Raw genomic sequence first — 24,210 nt, 5'->3', positions numbered from 1 at the left:
TGTAAAACACATGGTTAGGTGTGCACCTAACACATAGTTAGCTTTTGCAGAAGAAGGCAAAATCTCTAAATCTCTTTGCATGAATAATTCTCCCTCAGGAAAGAGAGAAAGACTGACAAACCTCGATCTCACAAGTTAGCATGTATATCACTGCAAGAGTATTATGAACATTTTTACTGACTCCTCAGGTAAAAACTGAAGGATGATACTCTTTTCCAGAATGTTTGGGATCTGAAACTCCTGACTTTCAGAATATAAAAGCCTGTGTGCAATTCTGCCTTATATCCACAGGTGTCAGTGAAAGACCAGCACTTCTGACATTTATAAGGTAAAAAACCACTGAGTTGGCTTGAAACATAAAAGTTTAACATAGCTTAACGCCATGACTGTAGGCTCTTCCCTTTTTAAAACATGCAGTTTTAAAAAGATTTCAAGAGACATTTCCTGGCAAGTTCAGAAAAAGCATTCCTAGAATGAGGCAGGCTGAACAGTTCAGCAGAGCAATTCCTTTCAACACTGATCTAATTCTTTCCTTTGTAAAGCATAAAACCCCATCTCTTTTCATTTAATTCTGCAGGACAGACACCTCCAATTTCCCCATTCCTTAGCTCCTTCCCTGTGCTAAATTCCTAGTGTGTTCTACGTTCATTTTCGTGGACTCTGCAAGTCTAGGTTCACATTCTCTGTCAGCACTGGATGGCTCTGTCTCATTTATACTTTCCATGCCAATTCCATCCAGCCACCTAGTGCCTCCTGCAGCCCTTCAAATTTAGGTTTCCCAAACTGTTGTTGCTACTCTGAGTGCTGCTGGAGGAGTGAAGGAGACGGGAAGCCCTTAGATGTGGTTGTTTCACGGTCCCCACACCCAGCCCAGGCTCATGGCATACACCTGGCTCTTGAAGGCAAGACGGGTCCTAAGGAGAACCATTGTGACAAAGAGAGGGGACCAGTCCTGGTAGCTGTCCCCAGGCACATGTGATCAGCTGAACAGCTGCCCTCTCCATGGGGTCTGCCTGTGCAAAATGCTGTGCTATTTGCATCTTTGTGATTTCCATTCAGGCAGGGCTCCTTCAGGGGATGCATCTTAGGCAGGATAGGACATCCCCTTGCAGGAACTACCTGGCACCATTTGGGGATAAACACCTCCTACACTTGAGTTACAGATGCAAACCACCTCTTTGCTGTGAGGGAGGGGAAGGTGCACAGTCCTTCCCCAGCAGATCACTGCTCTGTATGTGAGCATACCCCTAGCTGTGTGAGCAAGTATTTCTGACAGGAACACACTGGGGTGGCTACCCTCCCTTGTCAAAACAGAACCACAGATCAAGCTGGAAGACAGCTACATGGCTTCTCTGGTCATTTCATGATGCAGCCGAGAGTGACCTTGGCTTCAGATGAGAGCAGTGCTGCTACCAGCTGCTGAGGCTGGCACAGTCCCAGCCAAGCAAGGGCAAGAGGAGCTCCTTGGGCCAGCACATTCAACTGCAGGATAAGGCTGAGCTGCTTTGCCTCTGACAGACGTGTCTGGAAGGAACAACGGGGTGCAGCTCTTCCAGATAGGCAGGAGCTAGGATTGCAGTGCTTGCCAGTCTGTGGCCCTTCAGAGGTTTCAGCACTGCAGTTCTACAAAAACTAAAAGGCATGTAAGCATTATCACCCATCCTGTGGAAACTTTTACTTCTGTGAAATCTTACTTTCCTTGATTTAACTATTTTTATTTAACTTTTACAAAGAACGCAGAGAATTTGAGAATTAGGAAAAAACTGAGATAGATGTTACCAGTGAAACTCATGAAAAATTACAACTGTGATGCTGTTAGCATGTTAATTGAGAAGAATAATAATGTATATGGTCATTTCTGATGTGTGAAACTTCTGGCTTGCAGGAGAAGAGGATAAGATGCAATGCTTCAATCATACAGGTTGCTTTAAGAAATGAGAAGAAAGTCCTATAGAAAAACATGGGAAATTGTTCCCTGAATGAAGGAAATAGTGTATTAAGAAAATTTCCTGTTGTGCAATGAAAGTTAACATAAATTCTTGCTTAAAAAAAATCATAATATATAAATGTATTTAGAAATGCAAATATAAATATTATGCCACTGTGAAAAAATAATTTTTAAATCTGAAGCATGGTAAAAGTTTCCCAACAAAAATGACTGTTCATGAGATTTTATGTCAAGTGTAAGCAGATGTAGAAATACATTCTGCTAACAACTGCATCTTTTGAAAACTCCACTTAACTCAAACTGTTCAAAAATCCTTCTGATGTAACTGGAAGAGCAACCAAACCAACATTGCAGTCTGCACAGACCTACATTTATCTGCACTATTTACTGTCAGTGAAGTAGTTTCATGCCTAATGATTTACAAACAGTTCTGATTACTAAAAACCTCTCCACCTGCCATTCTTCATCAAAATCTCGAGCATCTACACAGAATTCAAGGGAAAATCAATAATTAATGTATTGTATTGTCTCATTGAGCTAATTCGAAGTCTAGTGATTTATTTGGAAGAAAAATGTTCCAATAGAATTAGCTCCAACCCTGTAAGTATTGCAGACTACTCCAATCATGTGTTAAGAAAGAGAAACAAGTTCCCTATAACTTCTCTCTGAGGTTGTTTTTGAGCCCTGCAGCTCTGGTCCTCCACAATGTCCAAACAGTGGCCACCTGTGCACAGGTGTTGAGTTGAACCATGAAGCAAATGTCTGAATCCCCAAGCTGTGCAAAGCCCTGTCTCACCACCTGGCCAAGCTCTTCTAGGATTTTTAGGGTTCTTTGCACTCTTTTTGAATATGCAAAGAATAAACCAATATTTTTATCTGAAGTCATACATCACCATGCAGTTATCTGGCAATTTGTATGATTTGTATGTCTACATCAGGTGTTAGGAAACATTCGCCTTTTTAAGCTGCTCATAAATGTCAAAATACAGCTCACACACCACTGCTTGGGCTGGATAGTCAACTTGGTTTGATGTCAGCTTGCCCAGGCACGTTCAACACAGACAGCATTGCAGAGGAACAGTGCTGTGCACCAGAATGGAGGTACCTGTCAGGGCTACAGCTCGAACAGCCAGCATGGCAAGTCCTGCCTGACCAATCCAATGGCCTTCCAAGATGGAATAGTAGCATCTGTGGACAAGAGAAGGGCTACAGATGTAATTTATCTAGACTTCTATAAGGCCTTCAACACACTCCCTCACAATATCCTTCTCTCTTAAACTGGAGAAAATTTGTGATCATGTTACTCTCACTTATATTCTGTATTTAGTGCGACATCTCTTCTGCTCAAAGGGGATTTTTTCAATTCATGTCTTTGCAGTGCCTCATGATATTCTTATGAGGCTAAATTACCTAGTGAGAAATGGCATGAGATAGAAAGATGCCAGCAGTATGAGGAACTACGGGTTGAGAAAGGAGGATTTCAGGCTAGTGGGGAAGACAAAGAGATTGATATTTACCTATAAAATTTACTTTTGTGAAGAGTATTACAATCTTTTCAGATTGTTATTTAAAAGGTGATGACTAGGAAAGTCATATGGAACCTGAAAATAGATATTTACTTCAATTAAAATGATGGAACTACTTAATTATCCACTTATTTCACTCAGTGCAGAAGATAAAATACTTCAATGATCAAGTTTTTCCAATGCCAGAGCTGAAGGCACAGTCTCCTCTTTTTGCCTTGACCCAAAACATCAATTTTAATGTCCATCTTAAGAACAAAATCTTAATTCAAATGAGATGTCTGAAGGCTGGGGAGTGGAGGTGGTGTTACAAAGACATATTTTGCACACAGATGAGTAATTAGACTGCAGTGCGTATGGGGGTTCTCCTTTACCACTGCAAGATGACTCCCTTTCATCAGATAAGTTTGCAGAAAGAGCACAACAGAGCCTTAACAATAAATTTGTCACTAGGAGTTCAAGATGTTTTGAGTTATATCAAAGGAAATAGCTCCCAGAGTGAGATCACAAGTTGCATGGTCCAAAGTTGTCTTTGTTATTGCACAGCTGGGGGAGAGATCATTGAACATACATTACAAGAAAATAACAATGCAAAATTTGATTATTTATCTTCAATCTTCTGTAGGTATACTTAAGACAGTAAAGATGGATACAGATCTGGTCTTCTGCAGAGAACAGAAGCACTGACCAATGGCAGAATTTAAATTGTGTATGGACTGACATATTATTAAAAAGCCTAAATTTTAATACAGTCACATGCCCTTCCCTCCCTTTTGCTCCTGTCTAAAATCTATATGGAAGCCTTCTAGTTTATGTGCAGACATTCTATGTTTAAGGACAAGAAGAAATTCAAAGAGCTCTCTTTTTCCTCTTTTTAAACACTGTTGTTTTTAAACACTGGTGTTTGCATAAATTTGCCGGGCATCGTGAGTGATGAATAACAGCAGAGTTGAAATGCTACTTATCAGAACTCTACACATATTGAGGTGTTTTGTACCTGAGAATTCAAAGGAAAGAGCAAAGTTTCCAACAGCCAAACCTCATAAAGTGTACAGGTATACTTTTTTGTGAGAGTTTTTCCCTGTCATGCTTCATGTCGATCGTCTTTGCTGGCCTCAGCATTTCCAGTGGAAATGATCCAGGAGTATATCAGACATTGAGATTAAATGAAGCAGAAAACAAAACAAATTGCACATGAATAAAGTACTGAAGGGTATGTAGAGACTTCATCAACTTGGTAGCTGCATAGTCTACCAAAGGGTTAGAGATAAAGGGAAGTATTTCCTTTTTCAGTAACTGTGAACAGGACCTGTAGAGTTCAGGAGAGTGGATTGCAAGCAAATAGGATGGAGTCAGTTAGAAAAATGGAAAACAGTGAAAAATGTTGAAACCCAAGTACTGGATACACTTGAAAACAAGTACTGGATACTTTTCATCTCTAAAATGTATCTGTCTTCTTTAGGGAAATAAGACACTGTAAAGGAGGGTTAGTCTGCAAGGTATCCAAAGTGAGTTGTCATATAATAAACTCTCTTTCTTTTCTGTAATCTCCCTCCAAGAGATGGAAGGCTGCTTTAGTTTCCCCACCTCCTTTTGCTCTCACTGGGATGAACAGGAGCTCTCTACCTAACTTTTTCTCATAGCTCCTATGCTCCACTACAGCTATTTAAGTAATCCTTACTACAAGTCATAAAACTATGATATCTGTTTTATAATCAGGAGTTAAAATTGGACAGTTACAGGCTGCTCAACTTGAAATGTTACATGTCTTAAAGAGAATGCAGCATCTTTAAAGAAAGAAGATGGCTTTGCAAAAAGGATTGAGTGAGGGGCAGGAAGAAACTGGGAAAAAATGGTGAAGATGAAAAACAGGAAAGAAGAGAGAGAATGGAAGCAGAGAGCAGTACTTCAGCCTAAGAAATAAAAAATTCCAATCAGAATATAGGTAGGAACTGTTTCTCCTTTGGGGGTATAATCAACAAGTACACAGTTACCAAAAGGTGAAGTTGTGCCTTTCCTCCTGACCCAGCTGCCCAATTCTAGCTGTTCCTTCACTTAGTGGAGGAACTGAGCAGTTGCAAATTGAACTAGATGAGTGGAAAAAAAGGGGGAGAAAAAGGTATTTTCTCTGATTAAGACTGTGGCCATTTGAATGTAAGTGCTGGATCAAATGGGAAGGGAGCAAAAGAGGGGCTGGGAAGGACAAAAGGCAGTGACCATGAGTTAGGAGATAGGCACATAATCCTTTGGATAGTGGTTTATGCTGACTGAAGGGTTGCAGCATCATTCCAGAAGTTAAATTACATGTGCACCATGTTCAACAGGAGCTAAGAAGTAGATACACAGGACTGCAATTCTGCTCCTCCTTCAAGGTTAGATTGTTGAAGGCTTTGAAAGACCCAACCCCAGAAAATCCAGGAGTCAAGTCTGGATAAAGAATCTGTTCTGGCCATATTAGAAAATACAGAGGCTGTTCAGCACCTACATTTTTGATGGAGAAATCTCTGAAGCTGTACTTCTAGTATCTTTTTAATAGCATTCTGTGGGTTCAGTGTTTGGAATGTGATGGTAAAGACCATAGATATGAGGAACATGGGACATCACACTTACGAGACCTAGCATGGTTCAGGTGGACAGAATCATTGATCAGGGATGGTCATCTGGGAAGAGGAAGCTGGGAAGGTGACTCCAAGTGACTTACCTGTGAAAATGAAGCATTAGCCAGCAAGCTATCATGAGGTTCCTGCATGTGTGTGACTAAAGGTTCACATTTTTTTTCTTTCTCCAGAGAATAATCAGTCAGGAACAGAAGTGAGTTAAATTGCTGACACGATGAGTTGGAGACCAGGTTCACCTTAAACTTTGCAGGTAAAATACCTCCAAAAATGTTTTATGCCTTCTTGTTTTGGAGGCAACATACCGGGAAGGAAATGATTTCTCTAATAGACTACACTATCGTTTTAATTAGAGTATGTTGTATGAGTTCTAAAAATAGTAATGTGGTTCAGATTAATCCACTTAAATGAATTTCAAAGCCCTTACAGGGTCTATATCCTCCTTTTATCAAAGTCTGTTTATGCAAGGTAACTTGGGAGTACAGAGCAGGGAAACTTGTCACTGTGGATACACATTCACTGATATTTATTCTTTCCTATTTAGTTAGTTTCACAGCTATTATATATTTTCAGTCTTTCATTCTGAAAAGAATCAGGAATTTCCTTCTTCTAAGTCCACTCATTTTTAGGCTAAGTGTCTCCTGGCTATTTTGAATAATTTTTTTCTTATGCTTCCATAGTTAATAACTTTAATAGTTCTTTTCCTTCTGACCTTGCTGTTCCCTCATTGATGTGTTTGTGGACAATAACCATATGCCTCTCAGCTTTCATTTTGCCCAGTACAGCATGTCCAGCACCTTCAGTTGCTTCCTGTACAATGGGCTGTTGATTCACCCTTTACTTAATAGCACTTCTGCTATTAAGTGTGCCTGCTACAGGTTCAAAGGAACCTTGACCAGGATATCATAAGTCATGTATGGAATCAATGCCCTTGAATATAATTTTAACACTTCTTCATCCTTGCAGAAAAGATCTTTCTTGAGGCCTCCTATCTGTCATATCTGTCTCTATTACAGTTGTGTCACTGAACCTTGTCAACAGCAGTACTACAGATTCCTTGCCTCCCCTCTTGTGAAGACAGAAATGTTCTCTGTGAAGTGTTAGCTTTCTATGTGTAGTCATATTGGTTCCAAGGAACTTGGATCAGTCCAGTACAACCTACATTCCCTGCTTCTTCTGCTCCTTAGTAAGAATATATTTGATATTTCTTGGATTTACTCATCAGTTCCTCTTAAGTCTTAAATTCAGGGCAGAGCTGCTGTCTTACTTATCCAGACAATGTTTTTGGTTGACCCGTGATCCAAAGGAAAAGTTACATTTTTTTCCAGTTTTCTGTTAGCTTGCTGGTTTTTTCCTGTGCCTTTCCTTCCTGTGTTTTCAGTCATAGAATCACAGAATCAAAAAATTACTTCAAAAGTCATCCAGTCCCACCCTCCTGCAGAGAGTAGGGCCATCTTCCAATATATTGTCCCCATCCAAACCGACCTTGAAAATTTCCAGGGATGGAGCATCTGCCACCTCTCACTTGTTTCAATGTTTCACCACCCTCATTGTAAAAATATTCTTTCTTATATCTAATCTAAAGTTACCCTCCCTTAATTTAAAACAATTACTCCTTGTCCTATAATCAAGTCATCAAAAATCCACCAATCAAAAGCAGTGACTTTCTTAGATTCTTTTTGAGTGTCATCATGTTATCCACCTGATCATTAAAGATTTGTCAAAAAACAAAAGTCCATTGTTATACCCTATGATCTCCCTAACACTGATTCTGCCTCCTTGCATGGTTCTACCAGCTGTGGTTCTACTTGGTGTTTCTAGTATGAGCCTCATCAGCCACACTGTTTAAAACATCCTTAAATTTTGTACCCCAAAGAATTATGGGGGATTTTGCTACCTTTTTTCACCTGTGAATATAAAACCATCAAGGGGTAACCAGTGGGGTACTCGACCATAAGCTCTACGAACTCATCAAGACCAAACTGACAGCAACTGCTGTTTACAGAATAGAATATTCCTTGTGGTGGAAGGGACCCAGAGGTATCATCAAGGTCCAAATCCTGGGTGTGCACAGGACCATCCCCAAGAATCACACCATATGCCTGAGAGCATTGTCCAAATGCTCCTTGAACTCTGTCAGGCTGGTGTGTGACCACTTCCCTGGGGACCCTGTTCCAGTGCCCAGCCACACTCCAGTTGAAGAACCTTTTCCTGATATCCAACCTAAACCTTCCCTGACACAGCTTCATGCAATTGCCAAGTCCTGTCCCTGGTGACCAGAATGAAGAGATCTGTGTCTGCCCCTCCTCTTCTTCCTCTGAGGAAGCTGTAGACTGTGATGAGGCCTCCCCATTGATTCATTTGGACCTCCATGATGTTGCAGACCAGGCCGTATTTTAGAATGCATACATCAGCCTGTACCATCTCTTTGGCCAGAAACAGGGTCTGCTCTGTCACTCCATACCCATGGAAAGTCTTCAATAGAGACTCCTATTTCCTGCAGAACCTTTGTGACCACCCTAAAAGATGGCTCTTCTTAGGTGGGAAGTGCCCTTTTGTCTTCTCTAAGAAGAAGTCTGGTGATCTACAAAGGAGACAGAGTTTGCACGTCTTGTGAAGGGCTGAAGATGTTCCTGTATCATGTATAGTATGGGATCTCCAAACAGTGACAAGCAATGCCAGTACAGTGTTCTGTAGCAGCCTGCAAAGAGAATGGGAAGGCTTCCCAGAAGCATGGAATTAGTCAGCTTTTGCAATGGGACTGCCAGCCTCTGCATGCACCTGTGGCTCATGCATTTCAAATCCTGTAGTGGCTGGAGACATTCCTTCTTGAATCATCAGGGAGATATCAGCCTCCTGCACTCCATTTTCCTGTAGAGCAACAAACTAATTGTAGGTCTCTTTGCTCCATGCATTATTGAGCAGTGTTGTGTAGGTATTTCCTGCCAGTATCAGCAGTCTGGTTTATGAACTGAAAGTTAAAGAGCCCTAGGGGTCTGCCAATATCTCTGGGTCCACTTGCCAAAATGCAGACCTTCATCTCAAACACCCACCTCCTAAGACACTTCTTATTATTCTGGTTTTTTTTTTTTTGTTTGCTTGCCTTTTTTGGGGGGGTTTTTGGTGCGTTTTTTTTTTTTTTTTTGCTTGTTTGTTTTTGGGGTGTTTATTTGTTTTTTGTTTTTTGGGGTTTTCTATATGAGATCATTTGTCAATTTTGTGTAAAACTCAAAGGATTCCTCTAACCTAGAGCTGGACTTCTGCATCTATTCCACTTAAAATTCTTAAAAGTTACACCTATGCTAATTAAACTCTACTGATGTACAATATTTGATTGTAGTGTTCAGCCAGCCTACTGGAATGACGTCAAATAAGAAGAGTTTCAGGAGGTTCAATCTCATTGTGTTACAATATTTAACTTTACTTGAAAGCCAGTAGGAATGCTTGTTTTAATATTAAACAGTCCAGCACAGCCAAACAGCTAGCTCTAAGCTTTGTTAGATCAAGAGCTACCAGCAGCTCCTTCAGGGTTCAGTTTTGATCTGTTTTTGATAAAACTGCTGAAATCTTCAAGCCAAGACAGAATGCCTGACTTTGCCCCTGCTGTCAAAGGCAAAAAAGCATCAGTGCCAACAGGACTGTGCTTCAGTGCCTCCCATACCATAAAACTAAAGAGAGATTAAAGAAGTGCTCAAGGCAGTCTTTTCTTCCCTAGAGGAGAACAGCACTGTTGCTGTGTGCAGTACCCTATGTTCTCATGCTTATCTGAGCCCTACTTGGAGGTATCTATACAGGCTATATGTCTTACTTTGACTCCTTATACAAAATCATATTTTACTCCTAGACCTCAATTTAAAAATCCTTAGGACAACCATCTTCTGCAGAAAAGAAGTATGTAGGCGGAGTAAAAGTTAAAAAGAAGAGTGGCACTTAAATTTTGAATGGAAAATAATACTTGTTCACTTTCTCCCTAAGTAAAATTTTCCCCCAGACATTTTACACTGCCGTTAAACCATATAATCAGCTACTTGCCTATAATAGCACTATTATTTAACTGGTAATTTTTTTACCAATGTATGATTGGAATTCTGCCAAAATCCTCACACATGAAATTGTGGAACACAAATCTTTCTGTAAAATGAACATTTCAGCTGCCACATCATCTACAATACTGATGCATGAACAAAAGGGACCTTGTCTCATGTACAAAGGATGCTCATTCTTTGGGGTCAAAGTTATCCATATTTGCTAAGCAGTGCTGTAAAATTGTTTCCTACTCAGAAATTGTGCAGATACAACTGTTCTGGAGGCACCACACACAGCTGGAACAGAGCAGACTGGAGAGGATGGCCCTGCACAGCCTCTAATCCACACTGCTCAGCCAGGCTGTCACTCTGTTTACCCACAGCTCTGATCCTTATGCTCAGGTAAACAGACACCAGAGCCTTCTGTTTTGTGGGCTTGGTTACTCTGGTTTGGTTTGGGGTTTTTTTTTTAATTTTAAAAGCATTCTATTTCACTGTACACATGATAATTTGCTCAACTCTTAATTCCACAGAAAGAAGCATAATGTCTCATTCAATAGATGTTCATATGCAATTCATAGCTTTCCCAAGCTCCTGGATATCAGGCAAGACATGGTATTTTAAAATATGTGAACATGAGACAAATAAGCATGCCAGTATTTTCATTGCCAGAGCCTTCCACAATATCTTCTTGCTAAGAGAAAAAGAAGAACACTGTCTACTGTATTTTTTCTTTCCTGACACAGGAACATTCTGGTTTTGACATATATAAACCAAAAGGAAAGGCCTCAGATGTCTTGATAATCCATCATGTTCATTTCAAAGTTTTACAAAAATATACAATTCAGATAGATATGTCAATAAGTAGCCTGATAGACCACAGATAATTCCATATTCGTAAGGGAATTGTCCCATTTATGTGTAATTTTTTCTGACCAGCCAGTTCACATAATCACTCTAAACTATTTAAAATGTTAAAGATTTAAACTATTAAACTTTGAATTATTGTTAGTTATCACAATTTTTATCAAACTTACTGTGTGTCATTCTTTTAGTAAATAAATAAAACAATAAAATTTGGAAAGAATACCTGGGAAAAAAAGGAATATCTGATTCACCAAAAATAAAATTTAAATATTTGTTACAATATTGTCTGTTAAATATCAAATTTTTTTGCAGTGATTTGAAAACTTAGTATCTTAATTCTCCTTATTTTAAGTATTTATTGCTGTTTTCTGTTACCTGTATCTAGAATAAACTATTCTCTACCATTTGGGGAAACCTCTCAACAAAAATCCTGCAGTGCCCTATTTTCAACCAAATTAGTTAATTTCTGCTCTTTTCAAGTATTTGTAGAATGACTTATACCCAGGTTCCTTTATGAAATTCAATCATTCATTCTCAAATAGGAGCCACACCTCCTAAAATCTCAATACCTTCTGACACAAAGAGTAGTCCTGGCTGTGTTCATGCACCTTGTTTTGCTTAGACATCATCACATCCTCAGGCTGGAAACTGATCTGTGAAATACGATTTTGATGTTCATATTGCACCGACTCTCAGTCATTCTTAAACTTTTCTATGCTCTCAAAACTAATTCAGGTATGATCTGGAGAAGAGACTACACTCGCAGAGCTTAAAATCATTTCCCATTAATCCAGTTATATATTTCTAAGGAATACTGGAATTGCTAGAGAAACCCATTGGCAAATATGCTCTGAATTATTGACAATAACATAAAAAACCCTTTAAGTGAGCTATTACAATAAATCATGTCAGCTAAGGGTGCTAGAAAGTTACAGAAGAAAAAAATCAAAACTGGTGTAAATTTAGTTTTAATTTTATTAAAAAATAATTCATTTCAGACCAGAGTAAAACATATAAGCTTCAAATTTCTGGTAAAATATCACTTTTTAGTAGCAAATGTCACCTCAAATATGGCATGCATCTTATATCATGCATGTACTGTGATATAATATGCAGCTGGTACTAACACACCCCAGGTATTTGCATTAAAAAGTCTATTTTTTAGTTTTCTGATTATCAAATTTTCCCTTTTATTAGTAGTTAAAAAATAAGTTTGTGTTTCACAACTCTCATACAGATATGTATGATATCACAAATTTCTTTTTGAGTAGCAAGCAGCATAATTCCAGAAACTGGTTTGTTGAAGCCTAACATGTTTCAACAGGATACAGGATAAGCAGTGACCTTTCAAAGTGAAAAGCAAATTGCCAAACAATCACAATTGTCAAATCATCCAGTGGAACACCCATTAAGTTCATCTTCAATCAGACTTCCTAAGAATTGCTTTATCTCCATCTGGACTGCTACCTTTTGACCTTGGTCTGCAGCCAATTCTGCTCAGTAACCTTTACACCATGTTAGTTATTCCCTTTTCCCACCTGATCTCATTAGAAGCAACTTTCTTCCTGTTTTGTTAGAGAAATAGGAAATCTGCTCATCCAGTGTGATGCAGTCCAAGACACTCACTGCCAATAAAACAATCAAGCTGCAAAATGTTAGGGAAATTGGAAAAGGCCAAGAATAACATTACAGAAAATCTGAAGTGACGGAAAATAAGAAAAATAATAGAACCCTGATAATTAAGCAGCATTATGGTGCTATTATCACTTATTTTTTTTTACCTTTCCCTTCATATACCCGCTGGCTGAGATACAGATGCTGTTTTCAAGGATAATATACCCATAGTCTGTTGCCATAGATGAAACTGACCTCTTGGAGAAAACACCGAACTTCTGCAGCCTGCCTAAAAACCCTGCAAATCTCCAAATGCAAACCAAGAGGCAGTTATCTATTTTCCCCACAGAAGGGGCTCCTATATATGTCGTCTTGTCCCACAGCATGGCAAGGATAACCTCTCGTTGTCTGTGACCCCCTCCCCAGCTGCTGGCAGTGCTGAGCGAGCTGTTCTCTGGTCAGAGCACCCCGCAGCCTCTCCTCGGGCCTGCGCCCTCCCCACGGGTGGGTGCTGCCTTCACCATCACCTGGAGCCAGCAGCTGCCACTGACAGGTCTCGCCTGCTTCTCTTCCATTTCTTAGGGCTGTCAGGGAACTGGCTGGCATAGAAAATTAGTTTTTCTCTGGCTAAAGATTATCCTGCTATCCCGTTCTTCCCTCTAAGTGAGATGTAGCCTAGTCACTGGCTTTTGATTCTTCTGAGAGTTACAATATTTATTTAATCTTTTTAACTTCCTTGTTAAGAATTTTTTTCAGACTATCCCTTTTTATCTCTTTTCCTAGTATAGAAAGGGAGTGTATTTGAATTCTTAGATTTTTTTTTTTTTCACACAGAGAGAATACAATTTCCTGTCCACGTTTTCCTGTAACATTTAACTTTTAATCCTTTATCACCACAGATATGATGCTATAATGTTCCAGGTATAAATTTCAATGACCAAACAGGCAAGTGAGTAAAGGTCTATACAGAAAACAAGTAAAAATTATTTTTATTGACGTCATTCTTTCATAAATATCATGTTGTAGCAGAAGGAGTAGCATCACAGAAGATGTGAATTACATTAATTAACTGAACTTTAGACAGCAGTCATGAATAACTCAATATTTCTATTTAGGTGAGTTAAGATCTGAAACTTAAGTTAAGAAGTAATAAAAAGTATTTTGCAAAATAAAGTATGTTTAACAGATATGCAGAAAGTAGAAATTATACAGAAAAAAATTATTGTAAATTCAGCTGGATCTGTTAACCTGTGGGAAAACAAATTGAAGGGAGAGCATTCATTAATATTTGAAACAACAGAGCTTGAAGGAAAGGAGTCCTGGTAAACAGTCCTGCAGCAGAAAGAAGATGAACTGGTGGACTTCATATTAGGCAAGACAGATGTAAATTTCTTGCCTTTTGAAACAGCTTATTTTAATGTGTTTATGTCACAGTACACTTTTGCAGTTACATTTCTGGAAGGGTAACTGTTGCTGTTGAGTGGACATCCAGCAGCACTGACCACCATTTCACTGTGCTTCACCTGCCTCTCACGTTCTCAGCTCCACTCACACCTTCCCTGCATGAATTCCTACCCCCAACACATGGCTTTACCCTCCTGGTTTCCAATTTCCTCTGTCACAACTGGGCCACCTCTTTTAAAGACCCGAATTTGGCAAAGCCAGTGTCTAAAATAACATTTTCCCTGACCAACCCCCCACCTTGTCCCTTAGAAACATGCACCTGCCCACAAGCTGAGTGGCAACTCACATTAGTGGGAATCTGCTCCACTTTATGTCTTTTCCATTGAAGCAGGTCTTTTAAGGGAAGTAATCTATTGGTTGTGTCACCAGTTGCTTTTGCAGTTGAATTTTTTGCTGTTTTTTCAACTTGAACCTTACAAACCAGTATAGGAAGGCGTGAGCTGGCTGCTGTAATACCCATCCAATATTAGCTATGTAAGTTAGGCAGGTAGAGAAAGCTGAGAGTGCTCTTCAGACATGGTACCTCCATGTCTAGGAAACCCGCTCAGTAAGAGATGTATTCCCTTCTGCTGCTGCTTCTGGGAGCTCACAGACACCCCTCAAGGCTGCCCTGTGTCCCAGTCTGAGGTGCTGGACTCCTTTATGAGCTGTGTAGGTCATGCAAGTGCTTCATGGCAGCTTCCTAGGCTCTCAGGACTGCATGGCAACACATAGTGCTTAGAGAAGTAAATCCTTTGTTGAACCTAGATTGACACCTGTCAGACACTAATATTCTTTAGTGCTACCTTATCTTGGCAAGTCAGAGAGAAAAGATGAGATGACATCCCCTCTCAGAGTCAGAGAACAGCAGATTTTACCTATGCCCATTCCCCTCCCATGTCAATGTCTGCATTTATATGAGGCATATTTTCCCTCCAAATTTTAACGGGGATTTATGAAGACCATCTTTGCTGGTTGTTGGTTGTTCTTCTTTTAAAGTCAAATAAGTCAAATTTAACAAATACAGGTCCCATTCATAAGCAGCGAAGTGTATAAACCACTGCAAATCATGCAATGAAGGGAGCAGTCCAAGTTTACACTCCAGAGATTACAGCAGCAAAGGGATGGTTCAGGAAGTTTCTGCTTCCTTCCTAAAGTAGGTAGAAGGTTACAAATTAATCTCAAAAGAGTTTATAAGTCTTCAAAGAGTTAATGAGTAGGTTAAAACTGCCTGTTTCTCTTAATTGTTTACAGGGGAGTTGTAGCACATAAAGTACCCATACATGAACATGAGAAGTACAGCAGAGAGAGCCAGCAAACAAACAGCAGACAGGAACAAAGTGCTGTGTTTTCTGCGAAGGATGCCTAAAGGTCTTTTTACTTTAATTCGTCTTTTTATGCTCTTACTCAGTTTCTCCACTATTTGCCTGGGAGTACTTTGCATGTCCATGAATTCCTCCATGTGCAGATGTGGGAACAACAAGCTAGTGTTTTATTGCCTGTTAGCTTTGGGGCTCTGTCTCCTTGTTACTGCTATTTTCTGGAGCACTTTCCATGAAGTCCTGAAATACAGGGCCCTTGGCATCTTCATTCGAAATCCCAGCCACAGAGAACTACATGTCTGCACCATAGACAGGTATGTGTTGCAGATTAATTGGGAGGGAGGGATGCTTTTTTTAAACATACTGTGAAAAGAAGCAATGCAAGGTTTTTACAAAATGCAAATCCTGTAGCCATTTTATTATTTTTCTGTGGAGAGAACTGTAGTCTGAAATTTTATTTGCTATAGCAAGCAGCAATGTGCAAACAGCCATTCATGCAAACAATACCTAAGGTAAGGTATACTACCTGAAACAGAGAAAGTTTCAAACTTCCCAAAGCTTCCAAAGTCATGCATGGAGGCAGCAGGTGCAGCTATTCCAAATTCACCAGGAGCATACTGAGTTCCATCTCAGCAGACAATTTAGGATGCTGCTGGGGGATGGGCACTCATGTAGAGAGAAGCTGAGATATGCAGGGGGCCTCCACTCATTCATTTTATGGCTCCTGCTTAAATTGTATTGTCTGATTGTCCCCCCAATTTAAAAACCTCAGGAAATTCAACCAGGCTAAGCACAAGGTTCTGCATCTGGGTTGGTGCAAATTGAAGCACAAACAGAAGCTGGGCAGAGATTGGTTTGAGAGCAGTCCTGGGGAGAAGAACCTGGGGGGGTTTCATTGATGAAGTAGGTCAATGTGACCCAGCAATGTGCACCTGCAGCCCAGAAAGCCAAATATGTCCTGGGCTGCATCCAAAGAAGTGTAACCAACAGGTTGAGGGAGGGGATTCTACTCCTTGGCTGTGTCTTTGTGAGTCCCTACCTGGAGCATTTCATCCAGATCTGGCATCCTTGGCACAGAAAGGGCATGGACCTGCTATAGTGGGTCCAGAAGAGCACCATGAAGATGATCAGGGGAATGGAACACTTCTCCTGTGATGACAGGCTCAGAGAGCTGGAATTATTCAGCCCCAAGAAGGTTCCAGTGAGTCTACAGCATCCTATGTACATGAAGGGAACTTACAGGAAAGATGGACAGGGACTTCCAGAAAGAACATGTAGTGACAGTACAAGGGGGAATGGTTTCAAATGGAGAAAGGATATGTTTATATTAGATATTGGGGAAAAAATGCTTTACTGTGAGGGTGGTGAGGCACTGGAGCAGGTTGCCCAGAGAAGCTATGGCTGCCCCATCCCTGGAAGCACTCAAGGCGGGGCTGGATGGACAATCTGGTCTAGTGGAAGGTGGCCCTGCCCATGGCAGGAACTGAATGATCATTAAGGTCCCTTCCCAAAACATTCTGTGACCCTATAACTTTGTTCTTTACAAAGTCTGATGCTTTGAGAGAGACAGTTTCTTAAACTGCACTAGACCTGGCAAAACTCTTTAACATGGTCACTGGATACAAATTTATTTTCCTGGACTGTTGTGGAAACCATACTAGAAACACTGAGAATGGGTGTTCTAAAGGCACTATAAAAACAACATTCAGTAAATTTTGGTTAGATAAGCAGAAACATACCAAATTTATTTTTAAACTGTGGAAAACAATGGTTATTGCAATAATAAATAACTTTGAACACTGATCTCATTCTTCTTCCAAATTAAACTTTTCTCTCACTTGTTAAAATACTCACAAGCATGAGTGTTTGTATGCCATGGTTGGGAATTTTCACAGGGAAGGCTTGTCTTTTTAGAGTGCTGTGTTTCAATAAAACATTTTGTACAAAGGCAAGGCAAATTATACCAGTTATGTCTACATTTTACATTAATGTATTTAATTCTTTAAACACACTTAGATGTCTGTTTACAGTTAAAACCTCATCTAAATTTTGGAAACATAACAGACGAAGCATCTAACCAAGCTCTGTGAGATAAATCACACTTCACCATAATGTGTTTCTTTTTGGCTTGCTTATTTTAGGCCTGACTTCTATCCTCCCTCTTATGAAGACAGCATAGATCCTGAAAAACTGGTCTCCCCACTGTCAGTTGCCTCCACAATAAAGCAGCAAGAATTCATCAATATTCCTCCACCTCCATACAGTGAAAGCAGCGCAGAGTTTGTCAGTGTAACAAATGAGCAGGAACAGCCACCACCATACACATTATGTCTGGAGCAACAGCAAACAGCTGGCCAAGACCCAAACCCCGGAAGGGGGTTAAATTCTCATAGATTCATGCAAGAAATCAGTTGCCAACAGGATACAGATTTCCAGAGGACCTCAGGAAGAGCAACACCTGTCAAAACATGAGAGACTGGCAACCAGTAAAATCCTGCATCTGCGAAGCAGGGAAAACTGGAAGAAGACTTGTCAGTGATCCCTAATAGTAACACTACTTCAGGTGAAATTGCACAGAAAAAACATTCATCATTTGTGACTTAGAGTGGAATTGGAGGGGATATGTAAAAGTGCTCAGTATTTCAAATTAGAATAAATCTCCAGAGAGATAGAAATTCTCAGGCTGTGTCTAATAGAAGTCACCATCTCTGGCAATAGGAGTTTCTTACACTGCAAGATAAATGAAGCATCATGGTGTTACCAATCTTGACTTGTACTTCATAAGGAGTTTCAAAAGAAAGCTCTCATTTTTGGTTTTGAGACATTAACTGACTTGGGAAACCTATTAACTTAGCTTTTGTTTGAGATTTGCAGATTATTTGTTGCAACTGATTATTTTTGTATTGTATGCTTTTCAAGTTATTTGTTTTATGTGGGGGGTAAAAAGAACTGCTATTTTACTAGTGAATTCATTAATAAATTTTGTATTTAAAACAAATGCCTTGAATTTGTTTGTATGATACAAGGTGCCTATGATTCAGGATAAGGGCACAATAAAATACATCACCTAGCTGCCAAACAGAGAGTTCTGGTTATGCTTACATGTCCTCAGAGGGAACTATCAATTGCAGGAGGAAAAACCGTTTCTGATTCTTCTGAGCCAATTCTAAGAGCATTTGCTTCTGTCACAGCTTACTCAAGAGTGTGGGAACTGAAAAAGGGACCCTGTATCCTGTTTCTGGCACAAGTGGCTTCATAATTACACAACAAACACCAGAAAAAGGACAGGCTTGGACTCATCCTTCTTCTGTTATATGGATCCTTCCTCCCACAAAATCACTGAGGCAAATTTGCATTCAGGCCACTGTCATCTGTAATTCCAGATGGCAAGAAAAATTTCATGAGGGTTCACTCAGATTTGAACTTGTAATATTTATTTTGGATAGAATTTTTCTTTCTGGGTTGGATGGTTTGGATTGGAGATCATTTAGTTCAAGCCCCTGCAACGAGCAGGTATAGCTTCAATTAGATGAGGTTGGTCAGAGCACTGTCCAACCTGACCTTGAATTTTTCCAGGAACGGGACATGAATCACCTCTCTGGGAAACCTGTTCCTGGTTTTGTTACAGACCAGTGAGACAGAAAAGCTATCACACTTTCCAGATGTTCACATACTGGAAGTCTACAAGTTAAGCATTACAGCTGTACATGTGTGGTAGCCATGGCTAAGGCCAGGGAACTGACAGCTGCATCAGTTTTGTCTTTCAAAGAATTTCATCCTTTATGGGAAGAACACACAGTTCTTCAGTTGTTGTAAGTAAAAAGGAAAGAAGAATAAAAAGGGTTGGACAAGCTACAGAGATGAAAAATCCTTTCAGGATTTTTTCAGGACAAGTTGGGGATGAGAAATGTAAAAAAGTACCCAGAGGGAGAAAAAAAGAGTCCCTGAAAGAGACAGAAGATATATTTTTCAAAGTGACTGAGAAGCAGCACACCACAGAGAACAATAAAAATCAGAGGAACACAACACATTATTTCCAAAACAGTTAAAGAGAGGCTGCTTGAGTGACGTTATTACAGCTTTACTTCCCAGCATTACCACATCCATCCTCCAAAATCTCCAGCTTCTTTACTCCAGAGTCCCAGATTCTGAAGGCAGCCAGCATCATTCAAGTATTAGTGCAGGCATCAATCACAGCAGGTAAGACTGATTAACCAGGAGACATCCCACAGCAAAATCCTTGTCCTCTGTATGTTTAGCTTCTCCCCGCCCCTGTGGAAATCTAAGTTTTATACTAAGTGATATTAAAGCAAGACTGAGAGTGGAAAATGGCTGGGACTACAGTTCTGGGTCATACTAAGAGCAAGAATTGCAGGAGGATCACTGAAGTTTGCTCTTGGTTTGCTATTGGAAATGCATTCAGAGCATGTCCACATATATTTATGAACAGCCAGGAAGTTCTTTCCTTTCTCCCAATTCCACAAGAGCCCTGCAGTGCCCCTTTATAGCGCCAGCCCTTTTCAGATGTTGTGAGGTCATAATGGATCCAGAAATGTGAAACTGAGGATTAATGCATCTTCAACCTGCAGTATGCAATAAAGTATTTGATACAAAATGTTACTGAGATAGCGAGAACATTCATATTAATACCTAATATCTTGATACAACCTGGTTTTAAGTTTCTCTTTTCAGCTAATGATTATGAACTTAATGCAAAATGCCATGGGCAATGAGCTTAAAAATGTCAATAATCTTAAGGCAGCAAAAAGCTTTAAACACTTTGATTTTGATTGTATTTAATAGCGTGAATTTATCTTTGCCAAGAGTAGCAGCTGGAAATTTTACATTAAAATAAATTTTCTTTGGGCTGAAGGATATGAAGTGGTCAAAGTAAAGCTTCAGAACACAACAGATTCAGTGCATTGACAAACAACTTCCTGACACTGGTGACCGAGAAGCCAATCTTGGCACTCACAACACCAGAAGAAATGTGTGGGTATGTGAAGGTTTTTGCTGCAGGGATCATGAGATGTCATGAGACGGAGAATTCAGAAATTTGAGAGGAGGGAGAATAGCAAAGAGTGGAACTGAAGTTTACAGAGCAGACTTTAACATCTTCAGAGTTCCTTGAAGAGTCACATGGGTCCTGGCCCTGAAGAAAAGATGAGTCCAGGACAACTGTTTAATTTTCAAAGATCACCTCCTTTAAGCTCAGGAATCGTTCAATCTGATATGCAGAGTTCAAAGAAAGGCAGCAAAAGGCCTACATGGATGGCCAGAGAGCTCCTGGCTAAACTCGGATATAAACAAGAAATGTAGTGAAAGCGGGGACAGCTGAATTAGGAGGAATGCAGAGCACTGTACATTCATGCAGGGATGAGATGAGGAAAGCCAAAGCCCACCTGGAGTTGAACGAGGTGATGCTGTGGTTTAAGATCAGCTGGAAATTAAGCTCCAAACATCCACTTCCCTTCCCCTGACCCCCTCCAGTGAGAAAGGGACAAAAAGGGAAAGATTATGGGTTGAGACAACAATTTACTGGAATAATAGTAAGATAAGGAAAACAAACAGTAACAGCAACAATACGAATAATGACAATATATAAATGAGGGTGATTACACCCCAAAAATGCTTATGGAAGTCCACCTATCCTGTTGTTACCATGGCCTCTGACATGCAGCTTTTCCTGAGACAAAGGAGAAAAATGGCAGGTGTTACTGCATCCCTGGTGGCAACATGGCTTTTCCTAAGACAAAGGAGAAAAGGGTGGACATTACCACAGCCAATGCGGGGTTTTTGCCCCACATCTGAGACAGTGGAAAACAATGACGGACAAATCTCCCAAGCCAGTCTGCATGGCTCCACCCAGACTGCACCACTCTGCTCAGCACTTTGCTTTCACAGGTAAAGAGGGAACGAAAATGTCTGTCCTTCCACTCTGCCTTTTCTTCTACTCAAAGCCATGCCCTACAGCGATGACATGACTAGTATAGAATAAATCACCTGTACACATCCATATGGCTCCAGCCTTCTTTACCTTCCTATACCTCCATCCCAGCAAATGCAAAAATAACTCTGTATGGGCTGAAACTAGAACAGATGGGAAATGTGAAGGGTAATGGGGAAAGTTTCTACACCCATGTGAGTTGGAAGAGGACATAGAAAAGGCTGAGGTGCTCAATGCCTTCTTTGCCTCCATTTTTACTGGTAAAAGCAGTCTTTAGGAATTTTAGGCCTCTGAGACTACAGGAAAAATATGGAGTAAGGAACACTTACTTTGGATGGAACAAGAAAAGGTCAGCAAGTAGTTGAAAAAACAGGACATACACACATCCATGGAATGACTTAGAATGGCAGAGCTGAAGAAGCTAAATCATGCTATTGCAAGCTACCCTCTCTTGCCTTTAAAAGATTGTGAGTGATCAGAAGTGGTCCCTGAGGTAAGAGCAAATATCACTCCTGTCCCTGAAAGAAGGAGGATCCGGGGAGTTATAGGTTGGTCAGCCTCACTTTAGTTCCTGGGGAGGTGATGGAATAGCCAATGCTGGAAACCCTCGCCAAAGCCAAGGACAAGAAAGTATTTAGGATCAGGAAGGATTTATGATTGTGTTTAATCAACTTGACGACCTTCTAATTGAACATTAACAAAGGGAAGTCCTGCCCTTGTGGAGGAACCAACCCAGACAGCAATACATGCTGGGGCCAGTGAGCTGGAAAACAGCTACACAGAGAAGGATGGGGGGTCATGTGCTTAACAAAAAGTTGTCAACTCACCAGCAACTCACCTGCACAGCAAAGACAGCAATTGACATCCTGAGTAGCACCGGGAAAAACAGCAGCAGCAGCAGCAGCAGCTGTAAGAAGGTGATCCTTTCCCTCTGCTCAGCACTGGTAGACTTAAGATACATCTGGAGTGCTGGGTCCAGGTCTGAGTTTCCCAAGCACAAAACAGACCTGGACATTCCAGAGTACCTCCAGCAAAGGACCATAAAGGGACTCAAAATTTTGTCATATGATGATACACTGAGAGAGCTGAGAGTGTTTGGTCTGGAGAAGAGAAGGCTCTTGAAGGATCTTACTGATTTCTAGAAATACTTGGTGGGAAAAAAAGAAATGTACAGACCTAGGCTCTTCTCAGTGACAGGACAAGAGGCAATGGGCACAAAGTGGGTGACATGAAATTCCATCTGAACACTCCAGAAGGTTTTGCTATTCAGTTTTTGGTTTTGGCCTTTTTTTTTCTTTTTTTTTCTTTTTTTTTTTTTTTGCACTGTGGGAGCAGTCAATCACTTGTACACGTTGCCCACAGAAGTTCTGGCATCTCAGTCCTTGGAGATAATTAAAGTCAACTACACATGGTCCTGGGCAGCCTCCTCTACCTGACTCTGCTGTGAGCTGGGACATGGGTGATTTTAGTCCTGATGGCTCTTCCAGCCTTGAGGATTCCATGATCCTCTGGTTCAGGTGAGTAGTATATCACCTTTCAAATTGTCTCTGAACACATAGAAAATATGAGGGTTTAGGAAACAGAATGATCCAAATAAATGTTAGTGCAATCACAGCTGAATAATACAGGAATCTTGCAACTTCCAGACTTGAGGAAGCTGCTCATTAAACAATAGCACAAAAGGGTGTGGGTCTCTCTCTCACAGTGCCTAGACACTGTGATAAGATGAACAGTATAATAATAGTTTTCCTTCTGCTAAATGTATGGTCTGGTTTTAGGAGCTCTGCATCTTTTTGTAAGTTCATATAACTTGCTTTTTTGCACACATTCATCTATCACATTAATTATTAAAAAACCTCAGGAAATGCAGCACACTCCATGTGGCTACAGTCCTCTCCCACATACTTCAGATATAAAAAGCTGTGCTTGAGCCTTACAAAGTTTTATTCATCTTCTTGCAGAGAAAAGCAGTTAACTGATGGAAAATACCAGTAATATTTTATCAGTATCACCCATCACCATAAAAAAAAGGATGGCAATTTCAGGGTAAGCTACTTCTGCAAGTCTGCTGTTTGACAGCTATTCAAAACCAGACTCAAACAACCCTTTTCTGAAACAGTCCTCTTCTCTATTTCCATACACAGTCACAACTAATGTTTCTCCAGCCCAGGACAAAGTCAATACAGAGATTTTAAAACATGCCCCTTGGTTTATGATGACTGCCTTCATGAAAGTAGACTGCCATCTGCTGCAGCTCTAGTGACAGCTTTCTGATAAAAGCACAAGTATGTTTCTTCAGTCTTCATCTGTTCTTGAGTCTTCCCACTGCATCCTGAAAGACACATGACTGCAATATATTTTACTTTTCAAACCGTATTCTCATTTCAGAAAAAGCCTGGCAAATGGGATACTCTGTAGTATAAACAGCTAGTTCACTACATGATCAAAAATAATTTCATTGTCAGAGAATGTGTACAAGATTTTAGAAATTTTAGTGGACTGACTTTCAGAATGTTCCCTCACAAAACCCAGTAATTTGAAGTGTCATAATCCAGAATGTGTCTATGCTTGACCATGTGTGATCTACTATTTAAGAGATTATCCTGCATCTAGAAAAGTTGTATTAAAAAATAGACATAAATAAAATTATAAATTAGTAAATAAATATAACTATAACTATAAAATATTATATAAACAAGGTTTCTGTGAAGATGAGTGCCCTTACATTATAAAGTATATGTCCAAACTGTGTGAAAATGTCTTGGTCATGATCATATAAAAGAAAAATATTTGTAAAAAGAACTAAAGTCTTAAAATCTCTTTTGGTTTGTGGGAACATTTAATGGCAAGATAGGACACTAAGGGAGAACATACCTCATTTGTTTAGAACCAATTAAGTAATAATG

General features: G+C 40.0%; 1 protein-coding gene across 7 annotated transcripts in view; it reads left to right on the top strand.

Moving 5' to 3' along the window:
- The window catches only part of TMEM252 (transmembrane protein 252), a 131,531-nt gene extending 113,176 nt beyond the window's left edge, over positions 1-18,355 (top strand). For 2 of the 7 annotated variants that reach the window (XM_071425162.1, XM_071425163.1), the window contains exons 2-5: positions 6,260-6,339; positions 10,368-10,513; positions 15,290-15,671; positions 17,499-18,355. In XM_071425162.1, the coding sequence (XP_071281263.1) occupies positions 15,319-15,671; positions 17,499-17,829 (684 nt within the window). In that variant the 5' untranslated portion in view covers positions 6,260-6,339; positions 10,368-10,513; positions 15,290-15,318 and the 3' untranslated portion in view covers positions 17,830-18,355. Of the gene's footprint in view, positions 1-5,190; positions 5,417-6,259; positions 6,340-10,367; positions 10,514-15,289; positions 15,672-17,498 lie in introns of all 7 variants that reach the window. The other 5 variants (XM_071425161.1, XM_071425164.1, XM_071425165.1 and 2 more) reach the window with 5 other exon arrangements.
- The last annotated feature ends 5,855 nt before the right edge of the window (positions 18,356-24,210 follow it).

Source organism: Agelaius tricolor, unplaced genomic scaffold (genome assembly GCF_023055355.1).
Source record: "Agelaius tricolor isolate 1412-34295 unplaced genomic scaffold, bAgeTri1.0.p SCAF_4, whole genome shotgun sequence".
Taxonomy (NCBI): Eukaryota; Metazoa; Chordata; class Aves; order Passeriformes; family Icteridae; genus Agelaius; species Agelaius tricolor.
This window is presented reverse-complemented; position numbering and strand designations above follow the sequence as displayed.